Genomic DNA, 17,637 nt, shown 5'->3' on the forward strand with positions numbered 1-17,637 from the left:
CCAGTTACTTTTAATGAGCACCCAGTCCAGACAGCACATGATTTCTGGCTCTTAAAGATTTCATTTGAACCTGAAACTCTGAGAGTTAAATATCCAACTGTGTTAGCTGAAATGTGTAAATGTTTCAGCACATAAAGCTGCTGAAATTATGGTGAGGCTGAAAATAGAAGTAATCCTATTCTTGGTATTGATGGCTTTGACTCTGTTCTCTGAGGCTCAGAAGTGCTGCCAAACACTTCTCGGGTCAGCTCACACCACCTACCTCCTCTCTTCTAATTTGCATCTCCTGAAGAAGGGAAGTTACTCATATACTCTCCCAGACCCCAGTGAGGCTGGTTGTCAGGTTCAGTGATAAGAGCTGTTTTCGTTTTCCTTGCATCATTTTCGGTTTTAAATTATCAGTGTATTTTTGGCTGACAGCTCATTGACTTTTGTGCTTCTGGGTTCTTTGTGCTCCTTGCAAATGCAGCTGGACATCAAATATACTGGACAAACAGCTCGAAAGTTACACATTTGAACCCAAAATACTGGTTAAAGGAAACAAAATAGGTAGGATATCATTAAAGAAAGCATCTTACACAAAATAAGCAGGTGAAAGAAGTGTGTCCTTGTGGATGGTTGATGGAGGAAGGAGAACTCTGGAAGCTGTAATCTTGGGGGCTGAGTTCTTGTTCCCAGTCCCATTTCAGCACTGGATCTTTAAAGTGGAGGCTGTGATGTCAGCCATGTCACACGCTGTCAGGACACAGCAAGGGCTGGCTGTTCCCAAAGGGACATGGAATGAAGTGTGGTAGAACGGCCAGGAGCACCACCAGCTGCAGCCCTGCCCCACCATCCCAAGGAAGGTGAGTGGAGCAGACTCAGAGACGACAATCAGATGAAACAAAGGCCCAAATCATCAGATGAGATTATGGTGAGGAGGCAGATTCAGTGTCAAGCCAGAAGCATGAGTCAATGGATCAGGTTCAGATGTGGTGACAGCAACCAGGATCAGTCACAGCTCAGAGACGATTGAGAAAGCCTATCCATTGTAATCAGGCAGGCCCAAGGAATACAGGCTGCAGATGAGGGCCAGGGTCAGGTAGCGATGGCTGTGATGGAGCTGCAGACAGGTGCACCTGCCGCATTGCTGAGACAGGGACAGAGTCCACAGGCAGAGGGCAACGGTGGAGGGCCCCAGGGAGGCTGCTCAGGGCCTTTAAGACCTAATGGGAGGCTTCACCCTGACATACTCACAAGAGATTTGCCATGTTATGCTAAGCTGCAAAGTGAAGTGTCAAAAGCTTACTAGGACTCAGGAAAGATTATTATTTTTTTCTATATGTATAAGCAGCATAACGCAAATTTTCAAAATAAGCTGAAAACATGTAAAACCAAATCTCTTCCAGGTCAGAACTTCACAACTTAATTTGCTGTACCAGTAGTTATAATGAACACACAGGCAGAGGTCAGCCGCTTTTAGCGCCACGTCATCTATGCCTACTGATAGATCACCCAACTCACTGCAACCACACACAAGATATTATAGTCATCTCCCTATATGGATTTTTCTGTGGCATACTTAGAATCATAGAATCATTCGAGTTAGAAGGGACCCTTAAAGATCTTCTAGTCCAACTCCCCTGCAACGAGCAGGGTGACCTACAGTTGCATTAGGCTGCTCGGAGCCCAGTCCAGCCTGACCTTGAGTATCTCCAGGGAGGGGGCATCCACCACCTTCTGGCAACCTGTAAGCAAAGGCTTATCCTGAATCTCTTTAGTAGCTTCCCTCTCCTTATTACACTCAGTTTCTCTACCTTGTCTTTAGGAGACTACTAGTAATTCCTCCTTTCCCTGCTTGATCACCAGTGTCTTTATCAGTCATGAACTGCCTTGAGGCATTTCACTTTCAATTAAGCCTTTGTTTTATCTAATTTTTATTGTATTTAGTTAAACAACTCTATGTTTATTCATTATGAATTTTTGTGCTTTAGAATTTGGTAAAAACTCATCATATGCAGCGTCTCTGCAACTTCATGAAGTTTTAATTCCCCATTACTCTGCCAGATTTTATCATCATTTCTTGTTGGAGTGTTTGGAATATTAAATAAGTGATATTAACTAAGCATCAAAAGATTTTAGCAGTTCTGAAGGAAGTACATGCAGCAATACTCATAAAGAGTCATTTTTGTTATATTGTGACTCAAAGTGGACCTACAACTTAATTGTCCTATTCTTACATGAAATTTTACTTGCATTTAAACTGTAACTTTAGATATTTCATTATATAAAATAATTCAAAATGATAAATGAGAGATGAGATAAAGAGAGATTTTGGAGGATGAAGATGCATCATGACAGAAGGCCTAATGCAAGCAGACTGGTTAATAAAAGCAACTGTATTGCAGTTAAATAAGACAAACACATCTGAATTAAAGAATAAAAATGAACAAAAGAAAAGCGTTCGAAGATACGGAGAGCAGTATTGCTCAGGCATGCATGGGGCAAGTATCCCACTGCTCAGATACGTACCATATACAGTAGCAAAGAAATGGACTTTATGTCACTTGTCCCATAACCCAACAGTGAAAATTCGTGATCTTTCTGTATTATTTCCACTGTGAGAGCCTTTCCTGTGGTACTTTGAACTAACCAGATAGTCCTCTTTACCTAAGGAAGGAGACCTATGGATTTTTAAACTGTCTAATCTAAACTACTGGCTAAGAAATGCTGCAATAAAAGGAGCATATGCCATGTCCTGTTCATTAAAGATGGAGCTTTAACACGATTTGCACGAGGAAGAACTAAACAGCTGTCTCAATCTGCTCTCATGACACAGAGTCCTTTAACAGTTCCCTCAATAATGAAATTAATTTCAATCATCCTATGTTAATTGTATTCTGATTTACGACTCCCTGTAAACAATTTTTCTGGGGGGTATAGCTGCATCTCAGCTCTGGGCAGTGTAACAAAATCAGCTTGCAGTTTCTGCATCAGCACTTCTTTGCTGCCTTTTTTTTGTCTATTATCTTTTCAGAGTCACATTAACACTTAAAATGAGGAAATACCCTTTTTTTAAATGCTTCTGATAAGGTGTGTTTGTTTTTTATCTAGCATGTTCATAAAGGTCAGTTTCATTTTCCTGAGTGACTACAGGCTTCAGATAAATTCCAGTTTCAGTTTCGTTTCTTTTCTGTTAGCTGGATTGGGTATAAAAGGGATGGCTATGAACTTCTTCCTGCACCTTCAGCAGGCAAAATGTCTGACAAGAACGTCCACAAAGCCGGTTTTACTTCCTCTGGAATTGCAAGAGGTTCTCTTGCTTCATCAATCATGTCTGGTGAGGCAAAATCCTTCGGGGGAGGTGTTCCTTCTGGAGGGACTACTGCTACTCTACAAGAAATGGGTATGAGAAACTTTTTTTTTTTTGTGGTTTTTGCTTTGTTTTGCTTAGTGAATAGAGCCAAACAGAATTATGTACTTGAAAATAAGCTTGTCACATAATCACTTCTTTCCTACATTCCTGCATTGCACTGAAGACAGAAGATTCACATATGAAACTGCATGTTATGAGTGGGATGCTGTTGAGAAGGTTTTCTGTGAATGTACATATGCATGAGTATATATATATATACATAGGTAGTATTCATGAGATTTGGGACAGTATTTATTCAAAGTCTGTGCTGTTTTTCCAATCATCAATAATACAGAAAGTCACGCTGGCAGTAAGAATCCATACATGTATGCAAGAACATGATCTGTGTACCAACATCTCATATAAATTTTCAGATTCCCCTTGCTCTTTGCTCTTACATACCCATGTGTATCACGCATACAGGGAGAAAGCATGAAATCTTATGCAGACTCCATAACAGAGGGGAATTAGCTGCAGTTTGAGAGTTAAATACATAAAGGAATATACATATCCTTACAGTGTGTATCCAAGTACTAAAAATAGGCATAACTGGCCTTTATGCAAGCTAACCCTGTAGGTGCTTGCTACTCTGTTGCACACACAGAGCAATCCTGATCTGACAATGGAAGCATCTTGACTCTTGTTTAACCCCATGTCCCATGGGATGCACACACAAGGCATCCTGTCTGCTAATCCTATCCGTGGGACCTGGTTCAGCAGACACCCTCTGAGTATGCATAACCCCACAGAGAAGAGAGCCCCATGTGATTCTGATTTACCCAGCTGCACAGTGGTTCACAGGCTGACCTTGGGTGAAGGCTTCAAAAGCCTTCCTGCTTTGGGGGTCTTGGACTCACCACTCTCACATATCAGGAACACATTTACCAACAGTCTGTGTGGTGGCAACAAGTGGGGATTTCTTTAAAAAAGAATTTAAAAAGCAGGAAGAGCTATTCTAAGGCACACTCCACTGCATTATCAGCACAGAACCCATTGCACAAGAACCATCACTAATACCATAATAAAACAGACAGCTGTAGAACCCTGCCTACTGTTACAGATAATGGTGGTACAGCAGTAGTATGCATGCCCATAACCAGTGGCATCCTACAGAAAGCATGAAGTTGCAGTTCAATTCAAGTGCTGCTGGGAATATTTAGAAGAAAGAGAGACAAAGACTTTTGACAGCGCCTTACTTTGTTCTTGCAATGTCTGTACCAACTCTATGCTTTTAGGAAAAACACTGGCTTTGGTGAAGATAAATCTACAAGACTAGAGGAAACTTTAGCCATGCCTACAGGACACACTCCAGAAGAGCTTTTATCCCTGTGAAAAATACTTGCTCTGTAACATTGCCAAGACAGGTGTGAGCTTTGGCTCCCTGCAGCAGGAGAGCTTGCCACACGTTCTTTGCCTGATTGAGAGCTAAAAGGGCCTGATTTCATTTCCGCAGGTGCTCCTGAAATCTCTCGCTCTTCAAACGCATCTTCTTAACCTTTCCATTCAGGCTGGAAGCCCTCCCCCACGTGCAGCAGGGCATGAGTATTGTTCAGTATCACTTTACAGATGACATTATAACAAGCTCATCACCAAAATATTTGAGCATCCTCAAGGAATGTTTTAAGGGTTGTCACTAGCATTTGTCATTGGTAATGCTTTACACTTCTCCCAGAAAAAGAAGGGATACTTTGCCCAGGACCCCATCCAACCTGGCCTCGAACACCTCCAGGGATGGGGCATCCACTTCACTGGGCTGCCTTTTTCAGCACCTTACCACTTCTCTGTGAAGAACTTCTCCCTGACATCTAGCCCAACTGTCCACCCATCACCAATATTTTCCCACTAAACCATGTCCCTCAGGCAGTTCCTCAGAAAATTGCAATTCCAGCAGAGACAAACTTTGCACAAACTGTTTTGCACAACAAAGTTAATCAAAGCTGTCTTTGTGACTGAGTTGTACATTTTTTTTATATTCAGCAACATCGACAAAATATTGTAGACGTTCTCTCACCAGGATGCCATCTAAAAGGCAGTGCACTGATGGAAGAGGTCAAGTAATTAGCAGATATTGTCTTCTGACACATCTTCTAGCTTTGTGGGTTTTTTTTTGTTTTGTTTTTGTTTTTAGAAAAGAATGGTAATTTACTATTATGCTGCGAAGTCTTTTCCTTATAAAAACACAGCAACATCTCTTTTGTAACTTCTCCAGGTGCCAAAGGCTCAACACACTCCTCAGGCTTTACCAGCAGTGGGATCTCTGGTGGTTCCAGGGCCTCCCAGATGATGTCCAGTGAGGCCACTTCTCATGGAGGCGGAGTTCCCAAGGGTGGCACAACTTCCACTATCCAGTCCATCTGTAAGTCAGCGTTCTCCTAATACAGAGGAGGCTTGGTAGAGAACTGGAAAATGATTTGAAGCTCTTCATTTCAAAAAGCGTATTTCAAAGTGTAACACAAATCTTTGGCTTCCTCTGTCCTGAGAACCCTTGTAGGCCATGCTTAGATATTCCATGTGTTACCCTGTACTGCAACATTGCTTTAAATTGCTTTTGTGTTTCTTTGTGTTTGTCTTTAGCAATGGGTGGCAAAGGAGGAAAGCGCTGAATAGAAAGAAGCATGGTCCAGGAACAGGTCCTGCAAACTGTTCGTCCTTTACAGACAGATTCATCTGACATCTTCTTCCCTTCTTCGCTCTCCCTGTACTTGGCATGAAAGACAAAGCATTTTTCACTCTCTAAAATAAAAGCTCTGTTAAAATCATGGATGTTTGCATGAAATCAGTGGGAACAAGGATGGGGATGGGAATGAGGGCCAGGTTCTTCCTTGATTAACTGTGTTCTGAAGCACAAACAAATGTAAACACAAGACAATAAATGTAAGATACAGTAGTCCAGAATACAGATTACAAAAGCCATCATTTATCAGCACTAGACTCTCCTAGTAGCTTGCTTGCTTTGCTTACTCTACAAAAAGTGATCACAGAGCAAAATTCACCCTGTTGTGAGAAAGAAGCCTAGAAACTCTTCATGAAGTGAATCTAGCAGTTCCTTTCAGATGTACTTCTAATGGCTTATCAAATTAAATTTTACTTAATTGAAAATACACATAATCAGATGACAACAGGTCTCAAGAAATTTCATACTTCATAAATCCAACTAATGTTTGTATCCATCTCCTATAAGATTCTTTTCTCTCTAATATCTCAAGGTCCTGTTAGTTTATCAACATCTTGGTCACCAATAGACAAAAACTACCCCTGTAATCTGTGGATGATATCTGATTAGAGTGAGGAAGGGAGCCCACCTTCCGTGGTGTAGGTCTCACAGCCTTCTGCTGTTCCCACCTGACTCCTTTCATTCAGCTGTGCTCTGACTATGCCATTTCCCCAGACCACACAACGTTGTCCATTTCCTAGGCATGCTCGTACATGCATGTCCCCCCCCTTGCTTCTTCCACCTCCCATCTTTCCAGCTCCTCATCCTCTCTCCTCTGTCTCTTCCCTTCTTTTGAATTTCTGGTAACACCAAACAGTGTAGCCTCCCCTTCCATTTCCACCTCAAAACAAAGAGTACCTTGTACCCTAAGGTGAGGAGTTAAGAGATACTGAGCTATCTCGGGAAAATAATGAAATGTAACTGCGAGCTGTAAAGGACTAGTAGGATGTGACGTGAGTGGTAGTTATAAAGTCATAGAAAAGTTACTTTCAAAGAAACCTCGGTGTGGGCGGAATGAAGCTCCGTGTCTGCATGCTGGCTATTTACTGCTATAAATTACTATCGTTGCAGCAGATATCTTACTGTAATATTGATGTTGTACTATTTAGAAAATAAAGAGAAGATATGAAGACCACTATGTTCAGATGAAACGAAAATAAATATAAGCTAATATGAGTAAAAAAATTAAGTATTCAGGACTCACAGATACCTACTAGCCTCAGGGATCTGTGAGTCTGAGGAATGTGGGATGGACTCTCCTATATGATAATCCAGATGTGATTCTTGGACTCTTGTGATTCGCCCTTCCAGCCTGTCTCTCCTCCTCCAGGAAATCTCCATGTCCCAGCCATATCTCTGCATCAAGAATTTCCACTCGTGTCCCAGTCACGATTAACACAGTGCTTGTTTGTGATTTTGCCATACTCATAATGTGGCCACACTCAAACATCTGGAGTGGGTGCCACCAGCCCCTGGAGAGGAAAGGGACAGAGAGGCTCTGACCTTCCTCTGGCAAGGAGTCTGTGTGATGCCCCATGGCCAGTGTGAATGTGGTCAAACAGCATTTTGAGGAAGAGCATTAATAGAATATCCTGTGTTGGAAGCGACCCATGAGGTAGCATCAAGTCCAAGTCCTATCTACTACAGACTAAAGGAGGCAGGCAAGGAAAAGACAAATAAGAAGCTCCATCTTGTTTGTTTGTTTGTTTTTTAAAGGTCACCAGTAATTCTGCTTTTACAGCCTTGACCATTCAGCATAACAAACATAAAAGCATTGAAATTCTGGATATTTGGCATAGCCTCAGTGTTTATGTGCAAAGATGGAATCATTAGTTTGATGTGATGCACCATCTTCAAGCCTGGGCTTGTACATGGCTCTGCTCAAGCCACTCCACACTTCCGTCCAAAGGTCTGGTAGAGCAACCTGTGACTACCAAATTACAGTTGTGTGTAAACAGCAGGCTCTCATTCCCTTCTGTGTGAAGTAGAGCAAGGAACCCAATCACAGCTGATTCCCAGTCAGAGACCTCATGTGCAAATGCTGTCAGTGAGCAGCAAAGATCTAGATCCCCACAAACAAATCTTCAAGCATCTGCTTCAACTCTGATAATACTGAAGTGAGTTGCAATAATGAGACTAATGTAAGAATGAAAGACAATTAGAAAAGATCAGGCACATAACTCATCAGACAAACAATTTTCACAGAATCATACAATCATTAAGGTTGAAAAAGACCACTAAGACCATCTAGTCCAACTAGCAACCCATGCCCACCATGCCCACCAACTACATCACTTAGTGCCACATCCACACGCTCCTGAACACCTTCAGAGACAATGACTCCTCCACCTCCCTGGGCAGCCTGTGCCACTGCCTCACCGCTCTTTCTGAAAAGTTTTCTTAATATCCAACCTGAACCTCCCTTGGCACACCTTGAGACAATTCCCTCTTGTCCTAAAACTATTGTAAGCTAACTTTTTAAAACTAATTTTTTAAACTAATGCTGTATTATCTGAATGCCACCTTTTTGACGACAGTTATTTTGATTCTTGTTTTCCTGCACAGACATAAGATTTCAAACAAAGTTCAACTTCAGCCTTGGCACTGATCTCAATCGCTTTGTCTAGTTAAAAATGTCTATCATCAGTGAAATCTAATAAACAGTGTTTAAGCCTAAAAGATGGAAAGATGATCCAAAGCTAAACAACAGTCGTAATTCCCTATCAGTTCCCTTTCAACACTTGTATGATCCAGGCATTATGAGTTTGGATAGCCCTACAGTCCCCAGTTTCCTTACAGGAGAACAAAGCTAAATGCTTCCTCCTGAACACATCACTCACAGACCACTTAAGAAAGTTCACATGTGCATTATTAGAAAGGAAATATTCATGTTTTTAACAGAAAATAAGTGAAATGGCCCAACAGGATCAAATATGGCAATGTAAATTCCTTGTGTCTCTCAATCAATCTTTCACAACAAATAAACAAAAAGGGAGAGAAAGGAAAAGAGGCAGCAGCATGTGATTACCAGAGCAGTAGCAGCAAAACAATATGCTGCAGAAAGAACATAGCTCTCTGCACAGAAATCAATTTCTCCCATGGGATGGGGTCGATAGTTGTCTGACAGGACAGTATACAGGCAATTTAATAGCATTTTATCTAAATTAATCTATTCCTCCACCCCACTGGCCTCGTAGTGCCAGAACAGGATCTCTAAGTAAAATAGATTTATTTATTTTTTATCATATAACAGGAAAGCATTTATCATGCTGAAGTCACTACCACTGTCTATTAAAAATCATTTATCCCTGTTAGTTACTCCTTACCAGCAACTCCTTTCCAACATTGTTATTCTAATTAGTTAACTTATGCATGCAGTCCATGAAAATCACTCTCAGTTAATTCTGGAAACATTTTTCTCACTCAAATAATTCCTAAACTGCAGGTCACCTTTTCGGGAAAAATAAGCCCACAAACCAGGCAGAGTCAGTTGAGTCAAAGGAATATTTCTGAATATATCTGAAATGATGGTTTTATGCAAGAAAAAGCTTAATTTTTGAGCAATGCTTTATACACAGAGATTGGTTGTCCAGCATATCTATTTTAATAGCACTTTAAAAAATAAAGCTGATCTGATCTTATTAGCGAATATCTGTGTGAAGTAAATGGTAATGAATAAGAACCCCTAATAAGCATCATTCCAGGGATGGATCTTCAGCTCTCTGGGAGTTTGGTATTGTGCCCCAAAGGCTCTTGTAAATCCAGCTGCAGTTCTTGCTCATCATTTAGAAGATTAGGGCTGATAAGCGACATCAAGCCTTATTAGAACGGGCTAAGGCAACAGGAAACATTAATTGGGTAATTTAATGCACAAGGAGACAACAAATGCCTGCATTGTGGTTCAGATCCTGTTCCTCTATTGATTTGTTCATGTCTTATTTTGTGAAATTCTCACAAATCTTTAGCGGAGAAACCACATGACAAAGTCTAAGTTTAAAAATACCAGATTAATTCTGTTATTTCCTGCAGCTTCGCTTCATCTCCTGTGTTACTAGGGTACCTTCAGCAGCACTGTCCTTGGCAAGCTGAGGGATGATGTTCCCCTGCCTGAGGACTCCTCAAAAACAGATGGGGAGAGAGCCAAGGCACATCAGCTACCTTCAGTGAAATGGTATCTCACCGCCTCACTTGTGTTATGATTTCATCTCTTAGAAGAAAATGAATATAATCCATGTTCCCATGTCCCCAAGTCTCTTTTCCTTCTGAGAGCTGGGAGCACTTCATAAAGTTCTCTTGTCTTTCGCTGTTGTGAAGGAGATGGAGAAACTCCTGCTGGATTTATCTGCCTCCAGAAGTACAGAAGATGAGAAGAAACTCCTACATGGTCATTTTTCTCCTGTCTAATTCACCCACTGCTTGTGGTAAATTACTCATAATTTACCCACTGCTGGTGGAGTCACAATTAACTCAAGGTGGATTTTAATGTCAGGAATGTCAAAATCTCAATACCAGCTCCTCATTTGGATCCTAAGTTGAGATTTCCTTCATAGAATCATAGAATCTTTTGAGTTGGAAGGGACCCTTAAAGGTCACCTAGTCCAACTCCCCTGCAGTGTACAAGGACACCTACAGATAGATCAGGTTGCTTAGAGCCCCGTGCAGCCTCACCTTGAATGTCTCCAAGGATGGGGCGTCCACCACCTCTCTGGGCATCCTGTTCCAGTGCATCCTCACCTTAATTATAAAAATCTTCTTCCTTACATCCAGTCTAAATCTCCCCTCTTTTATTTGAAACCACCTCTCCTTGTTCTACGACAACAGATTCTGATAAAGAAGAGGCAGGATCCACGAGCGTAACTCCTCTTCACCACCACGTGAACCATTTCCTTAGGGCCTTACATATTGAAGAGTCACAATTAATAATTCAATTTAAGCACACAGAAATTCAAAAGTAATTACATTCCCTTATGAAAATATTCACGATTAATGATTACAAAAATTAAAATAGTTCCCCATCTCTCTTCGTAACACTTCTGGGGAAAAATGAGCATTGAAATATAATACACTTTATTGCTCATCTACTATGGGCAATATTTCTTCTCAGGTATCTCATTTTTACCTGGGATTTTTTTTATTTTTTTATTTTTTTTCTAAATGCTTGACTTTGAATGTAAAAATAAATAAATAAGTGGATTTCCCTTGATGTCATAAAATTTCATAGAAAATAACATCCCTATGGAAACAAAAAGCATTATCTACAAAAGCATTTTGTAACATTCAGATGTTGCTTTTTCCAGTCTTTTACAATCGGAATTTCTGCCCAGCCAAGATTTTTACTGGCTAGTTTGAGGCTAGCTCTGCAATTTATGTTTATACATAAACAGCCCTGATTTTAATTGCTATCAACTTCTTAGACTTGATAGATGGTTTAAAACATTTTTTCTCTCCAGAGACTATTTACTTTGCCATGTATTGACACATTTTTAAGATTTATACTACACTAAGGAACAGAGTTTACAATAAAAAGTAATGTATTCCGTGGCTGTGAATGGTAATGCTGCTAAACCATCCAAAGACATTTCACATCTGATAGTTATTTCCCTTTTACTCCCACCCCTGTGCTGGTTTAGTTCTACTATAGACTTTGGATTTTAGAGAAAAGAAGATTGCCACATTTACCAAATACAACATTTCAGATATCTAGTATTTCTTAAGATTCCTTCCACTAGAGGCATTATTGGATTCACGATTACATTTCCATTTTTTGCAATAGTTACTTTAAAAAGGTAACTTCTGTGGAAAGGGTTTGCTCACGGGACAGGAGTAACCCCTTACTTTCATAGAATCACAGAATCATAGAATGGTTTGGGTTGGAACAGACAATTAAGATCACCTAGTTCCAACCTCCCTGCTATAGGCAGGGACACCTCCCTCCAGACCAGGTTGCTCAGAGCCCCACCCAGCCTGGGATGAGTTTGAACTTTTACAGTAAGAGTTCAAACCAACCCATAGGCACTGCAGTCAGAAGCAAGCAAAGGTGTGAAGTACAATGTAAAACTTGCAAGAAGTTAATAGTTCTTAGCCAAACATAACTCGGCAGATAAATGAAGCCATGTCTGGATCACCACGTCTGAAGCCTGTGTGCTGGTAACAAGCACAGGCCACGCTGCCCAGAGAAAACCCAAAGGGCAAAGAGAGTGTCTTAGGAATTCCTTTATTTATTTATTTATTTTCAGTCATTCCAGCTTTTTGGTATGTCTTTATTTATTTATCCCTTTGGGGAATAGGTTATTACTAGTCATATGGCTTTTTTGCAGAGAACAAGGAATGATAGCTCTCAGTTTCTCTCTTTTTACCTTATTACTACCATTTCTCTTTCTACACTAAAACAGTGTAAGGAAGCGTGCCCCACATACTGCATAATCTCTTCTTCCTCACTGATCAGGAAATGGACAGGATGGGACGCATGGGGGTCTGTAATTTCTCTGTGCTGTGTGATAGTGCACCTATACAAGAATGATGGCTATCAGTGTTTAAATTTACATGGAATCATAGAACTAAAGAATCATTAAGGTTTCAAAGTCCTCTAAGATCATCTAGTTCAACCCCGCCGACCCCCACCATGCCCACTGACCACATCCCTCAGTGCCACATCCACACAGCTCTGAACACCTCCAGGGATGGTGATCCTACCACCCCCCCAGGCAGCCTGTGCCACTGCCTCACTGCTCTTTCGGAGAAGAAATGTTTCCTAATATTCAACCTGAACCTTCCAGTAGATATCTCACAACATTGTTCTGAGACTAAAACTCCAGGTTACTTGGCATTTGCCATTGAGTTAGAGGATTCTTTCCCTGCAATTTTAAGAATTGCCAAAAAAAAATTTAAACGAATAAATTATTTTGATAAAGTAATAATTTCAATGATTGTGAAATTACATTATGAATCCCTGTCCTGGCCATTCTCACTCTCCCACCCATCTTACAAGGATAAATCTAGCATTAATTTTGCACCAGTCCAGTGGAAGACTTAGAAATGACAGTGGATGAGATCGTTCATTTCTGATTATTCATGTATATTTCATCCGTAGCATAAGTAGGTTACAAAAATACTGTTTGATGACTGGTTCTTTTCTGATGGATTTTAAATTACACACGGAACATTCTTAAGAAGTGAGTTACATATGTGTATATTATACATATAATATGAACTTGACTCCTGTTGCCTCCAGTATTTAGAAATGGTGTACGCACAAAGAGGTTAATGCTACGATTTTCAGATAATTCACTTTCGAACGGCTCGCTTGGAGATTAATAGCTCTGAAAACATCCAAACATAATGGGATTATGGTGTACTACTACTAACTGGTTCCTGAGGGTGGGCTGTAGCAGTGCCTTGTTGCTGCGATGCAGCACAGTGACTAGGCTGCAGTGGCATACAGTGGTGACACATGAAAACTGCAGCTCTTCAGTGTGCAGTGTGAGTTTCCCTTGCACAGGTTACTAGTTTTTATTTGTGGCATGTCATAAACTGGCATGGGGAGTGCTTGCAGTGCTCTGCCCTGAGCTCATTAGGGAGATGCCACTTCTCCAAGGACACCATACTGACCCAGGTGTGCAGGAGAGCTCTGTTTGATTTTCACCCTCACAGAAGAATTGCAGACTCATATTTGCTGTACCATAGGGCTGGCTGTGTTGCAGACTCCTTATGGAAGCTATTGCAGGCAAGAGTGGCCAGAGGGGTCGGGCACTGTTCAAATGTTTTGCCATTTTTACACAGTAATTTTGATATTTTTATATACATATATATATACATATATTTATTTTTTTTGGAAGGGGATGTTTTTATGCTAGTAGGAAAATGGTTAATGGAGGAAAAAAGAGAGAAAATCTATAGCAAACCTACTGATAAAGGATGAAAAATAATGATGGGGACTAGCCAAAAATGTCTTAGCTTCAAGATCTTTCTAGTGCAGTGAGACCTCTTAGATTAATATATGTGAGTTACAGGTTACATTCACAGTAACCCTGTGAGGCAGGAATGATTATCTGGGGGAAAATGAGCTCAGAAGGATACTAAGGATGCTACTCAGGATCATACAGCTGAGAAAGAACCCAGAAGTTCTTAGGTAGCCCTGGTACAGACTGGTTGGGCTTTTTGTTTCTTGTTTCCTCCTTGGGAGCTGCAGAAGCTCAAAATATGACTTTTAAGTCACTCACATGACAAAATTCAGTGACCACCCCCACTTTGCTTACCTCCCCTGTGCTAACTTGCCAAAACAAAACACCAACAGTATGATGCAGAGAAGAGTTGAAAGGGAAGGTAGGATTCAAGTTTATGAGAGAAAAGCAGTAGCGGTAACTCTCTGGATTGAAGGAAAAGAAGGAGCAGCCATAAACATCTTTAGCTGAGAGAATAAGGAGAACACATGGTCCCTCCACAATACAACCACTTCTTAACAACAAGGGATGGTCAAATTGCTGGCCAGAAGCTTCATCTGGAGGGCATCTGCCACTCAAAGTGGGACTATTGCCTACACTAAAGGATCAGCTTTGTTCAAGACTCGAAGGGTATCTTTAAATGTTTTCATGTTTGTCATTGCCAGTGATTTCAATTCATACTACATATTGGGCTACAGCTTGATACATCCCCACTAGATAAAGAGGAGGGGAATTTGGCAGTTTAAACACATACAAAAACCTTCACTGAAGTCAATGCTTCTCAAGTCCATGAAAATTAAACTTAGATTATCTTTATTACAGGGGTACGAGCTTATCTCTTGCAGGCTAGACTATTCCTTCTTCTGGTGTGAGCAGTTGAAGCTTCTGTAGGTGCACCCATGCACCTCTTCTGTTCCTTGTAAGCAATAGAAGAATGGTAATAGAACATCCATTGCATGCTCATCGTGCTTTGACTGTAATAGCATATCTGCAGTGCATGGATGTGTTTAAATGGATCCCTTCTTATGATACTTGCAAAAGCAGGCAAGCAGTTCGTTTGCTTCCTATGGAGACATGTTTAGCCCACCCAGGAGTTGTTTTTGAACATTGCTACTGATCGTTACCTGGAGTGAGCTAGCTAGAAAAAGTATTAAACATTCATGTAGTTCAGCTGTGCCTATTGACTCTGCATTTTAAATAGACTCTGCTGTGCTCTCCCAGTGGAAAGATTTATTTTACTTTAAGAATATATAGGACTGTTCTTTCAGTACTTTTTCTTTGTTTAACAAGAAGCTCTCTTGCTGTAAACCCAGCAGACAATAAAACCAGTCAGGGGCTTTTATCGAGGATGTCTGACCCATCGCCTGGCAATAATTAGTTCAGGTTAATTACAGCAAATCTGTAGATTTGCAGCCTGAAATCATCTCATCCCCTAAGCTGAACCCTCCAGAGGTTTCTTTTATGAGCTCTGCATCCTAAGGGTGGACTTAAAGTAATGAATTTGTCTCTAATAAGATTCATAGGTTTGTTCCCTAAGCAATGGTGTCAATTATAGAATCTAACGCTGATGGCTTATTTTGCTGAAAATTGAGAAATTGAGAGTTTTTAATGAAGCATGCAGGACTTTTAACACTTATGTTTAACTCTTTGCATTGATGAAAAGCACAAAAATACAATTATGTGAAATATTGTACCACTTTCCATGTATTTCTCTGTGTGCCAGTAGCTAATTTCCTTCTGCTCTGTAATGGAAAAGGTTAATGCAATGACTCTGAGATTTCATTTGGAAATGTTCCAGAAGAGTGTCTGAGTATTTGCTGCACTTAATGGCAGGAAGTAATAAGTGAGGTTATGTATTGGTGAAAAATGTTTCATGTACTGAGAAGATTAATACTGGAGAGAGGCACAGGGGACACAAGCCTGAGGCTTCCTCCTCAATTCTGACACAATATAATATGTCCATACTTGATACGTGCCCTTCTGTAGTTAGTTCTTAATCATTAACAAAGCAGACAGGAAGCCTCTGGGGGACATGATATCAGAAAAAGAGAAGGAACTGGTTTTAGGATTGTCTTCTCTTCCATAAATGAGAAGCAGGCACACCCAGCTGGGAGCACTGGACCAGATGCTACTGGTACCAGCATCTACACAGCAATACATCGACAAAACACGCATCAAGGGTTCAGTTTCATCACAAGTATTTCAATGTTTATAATAATTTGTGTGAATAATGATTGTACTTATGGCTTTTGGAGGATCATAGAACATCCCTAGTTGGAAAGATCTCACAAAGCCATGAGTCCAACTCCCAGCTCCACATAGCACCATCCAAAAATCAGACTATTTTAATATAGAGTGAGGTAAAGTGAGCAGGCTTCTATTCTGTGCTGTCTTTCCTCAGTGGTCCCAGAATTTACACCCCACGTTCCTCAAACAGAGCAGCTCTGGGGCTGCTGCTTTAACCATACCTGCACCCAAAGTCACTACCTGGTCACTCAAGAAAACCAAATAATAACAAGGAATAACAACAACAAGGGTTTCTGTAGTGTAGTGGTTATCACGTTCGCCTAACACGCGAAAGGTCCCTGGTTCGAAACCAGGCAGAAACATCACCTCTTTTTGGGGTTGGACTACGGGAGCTCCAATTAACCTTTCCAACCCCTGCCAGTCTCTGCAGTTTCACACATGAAAATCTTGCATTTATTCAAGTGTATCTCTTGCTGCACTTCTCAAGGTACCATCTCACCAAGTACATACCCTGATTGCCCTTAGGGACGGAGTGAGGGGTACCTGTCAATGTGCCATATGCTGGGCATGAAGATGGGAAGAATGGGAAAAGGGAGAGGAGGAGACCCATGGCCGCCTCACTGAGGCAGTGGGACTGGAGGCTGGTTGGAGGGCCTTGGCAATGTCCGCTTGGGATCTGTAATGTCTGTGCTGTCCTACCTGGCCACACAGGCTTGTAGATGGCCTCCCAGCTCCTTCTGACTCCACTTTTCTCCACTCCTCAACATATACTTTGGCTTTGGGAAAGCCTAGATGTGTTTAGATATAGCCAAGAAGGAGTTCGTGCCTGTGGCAAATCACTGCATAGGGCAATCTGTCACATATATTTCTCCTGTATAGAATAATAGAATATCCCAAGTTGGAAGGAACCCATTAGGATTATCGAGTCTAACTCTTGGCTCTACATAGTACCACACGAAAATCAGATCCTATGTCAGAGAGCGGTATCCAAACGCTCCTTGAACTCTGGCACTCGGAGCCAGACACCAGGTAGGACAGACTGCTGCTTTCTCTAGAGGTCCAGCTCACACAAGGAGTAGCAGCTGAGGTCTGACTATCTCTCTGCCTACCCTAAATAAGTTATTTCATCAAATTCTCACTTTTTCTTCAGTGGCACACATAATCTCCCACAAGATCTGCTCTGAAGGCTGCTTATCTAATGAAGTCTATTTCAGTGAACATTTGAAGCAATACAAGCATCCATTAGGCAGAATAATCTTCAGAAAAGGGTAAAAAAATGCACTAAAGATGCAAGTTTGGTGATGCTTAAACATTGCTCAGATGCTTCTTTTTTTTTTTCCTTT

At 41.0% G+C, this 17,637-nt stretch overlaps 1 protein-coding gene and 1 non-coding gene across 2 annotated transcripts; both read left to right on the forward strand.

Annotated features, from left to right (window-relative positions):
- The first annotated feature begins 3,206 nt into the window (after positions 1-3,206).
- LOC100550948 (interferon alpha-inducible protein 27-like protein 2B) lies at positions 3,207-6,153 on the forward strand. The gene is made up of 3 exons (XM_003204899.3): positions 3,207-3,385; positions 5,604-5,750; positions 5,969-6,153. Exons 1-3 carry the CDS (start codon positions 3,238-3,240, stop codon positions 5,995-5,997), a joined length of 324 nt encoding a protein of 107 aa, XP_003204947.1. The 5' UTR covers positions 3,207-3,237; the 3' UTR covers positions 5,998-6,153.
- A 10,430-nt stretch (positions 6,154-16,583) lies between these two features.
- On the forward strand, positions 16,584-16,656 carry TRNAV-AAC. The gene has a single exon. It is a non-coding gene; the product is annotated as a tRNA-Val (tRNA).
- Positions 16,657-17,637: the final 981 nt, after the last annotated feature.

Source organism: Meleagris gallopavo, chromosome 3, assembly GCF_000146605.3.
Source record: "Meleagris gallopavo isolate NT-WF06-2002-E0010 breed Aviagen turkey brand Nicholas breeding stock chromosome 3, Turkey_5.1, whole genome shotgun sequence".
Lineage (NCBI taxonomy): Eukaryota > Metazoa > Chordata > Aves > Galliformes > Phasianidae > Meleagris > Meleagris gallopavo.

What these genes read in the sequence shown, in the direction of transcription:
- LOC100550948 (XM_003204899.3), top strand. Translation starts at nt 3,238, where the DNA reads ATGTCTGACAAGAACGTCCACAAAGCCGGTTTTACTTCCTCTGGAATT. An exon ending in TGCTACTCTACAAGAAATGG is followed by an intron (nt 3,386 to 5,603) that starts GTATGAGAAACT and finishes TAACTTCTCCAG; the next exon opens with GTGCCAAAGGCTCAACACAC. An exon ending in TTCCACTATCCAGTCCATCT is followed by an intron (nt 5,751 to 5,968) that starts GTAAGTCAGCGT and finishes GTTTGTCTTTAG; the next exon opens with CAATGGGTGGCAAAGGAGGA.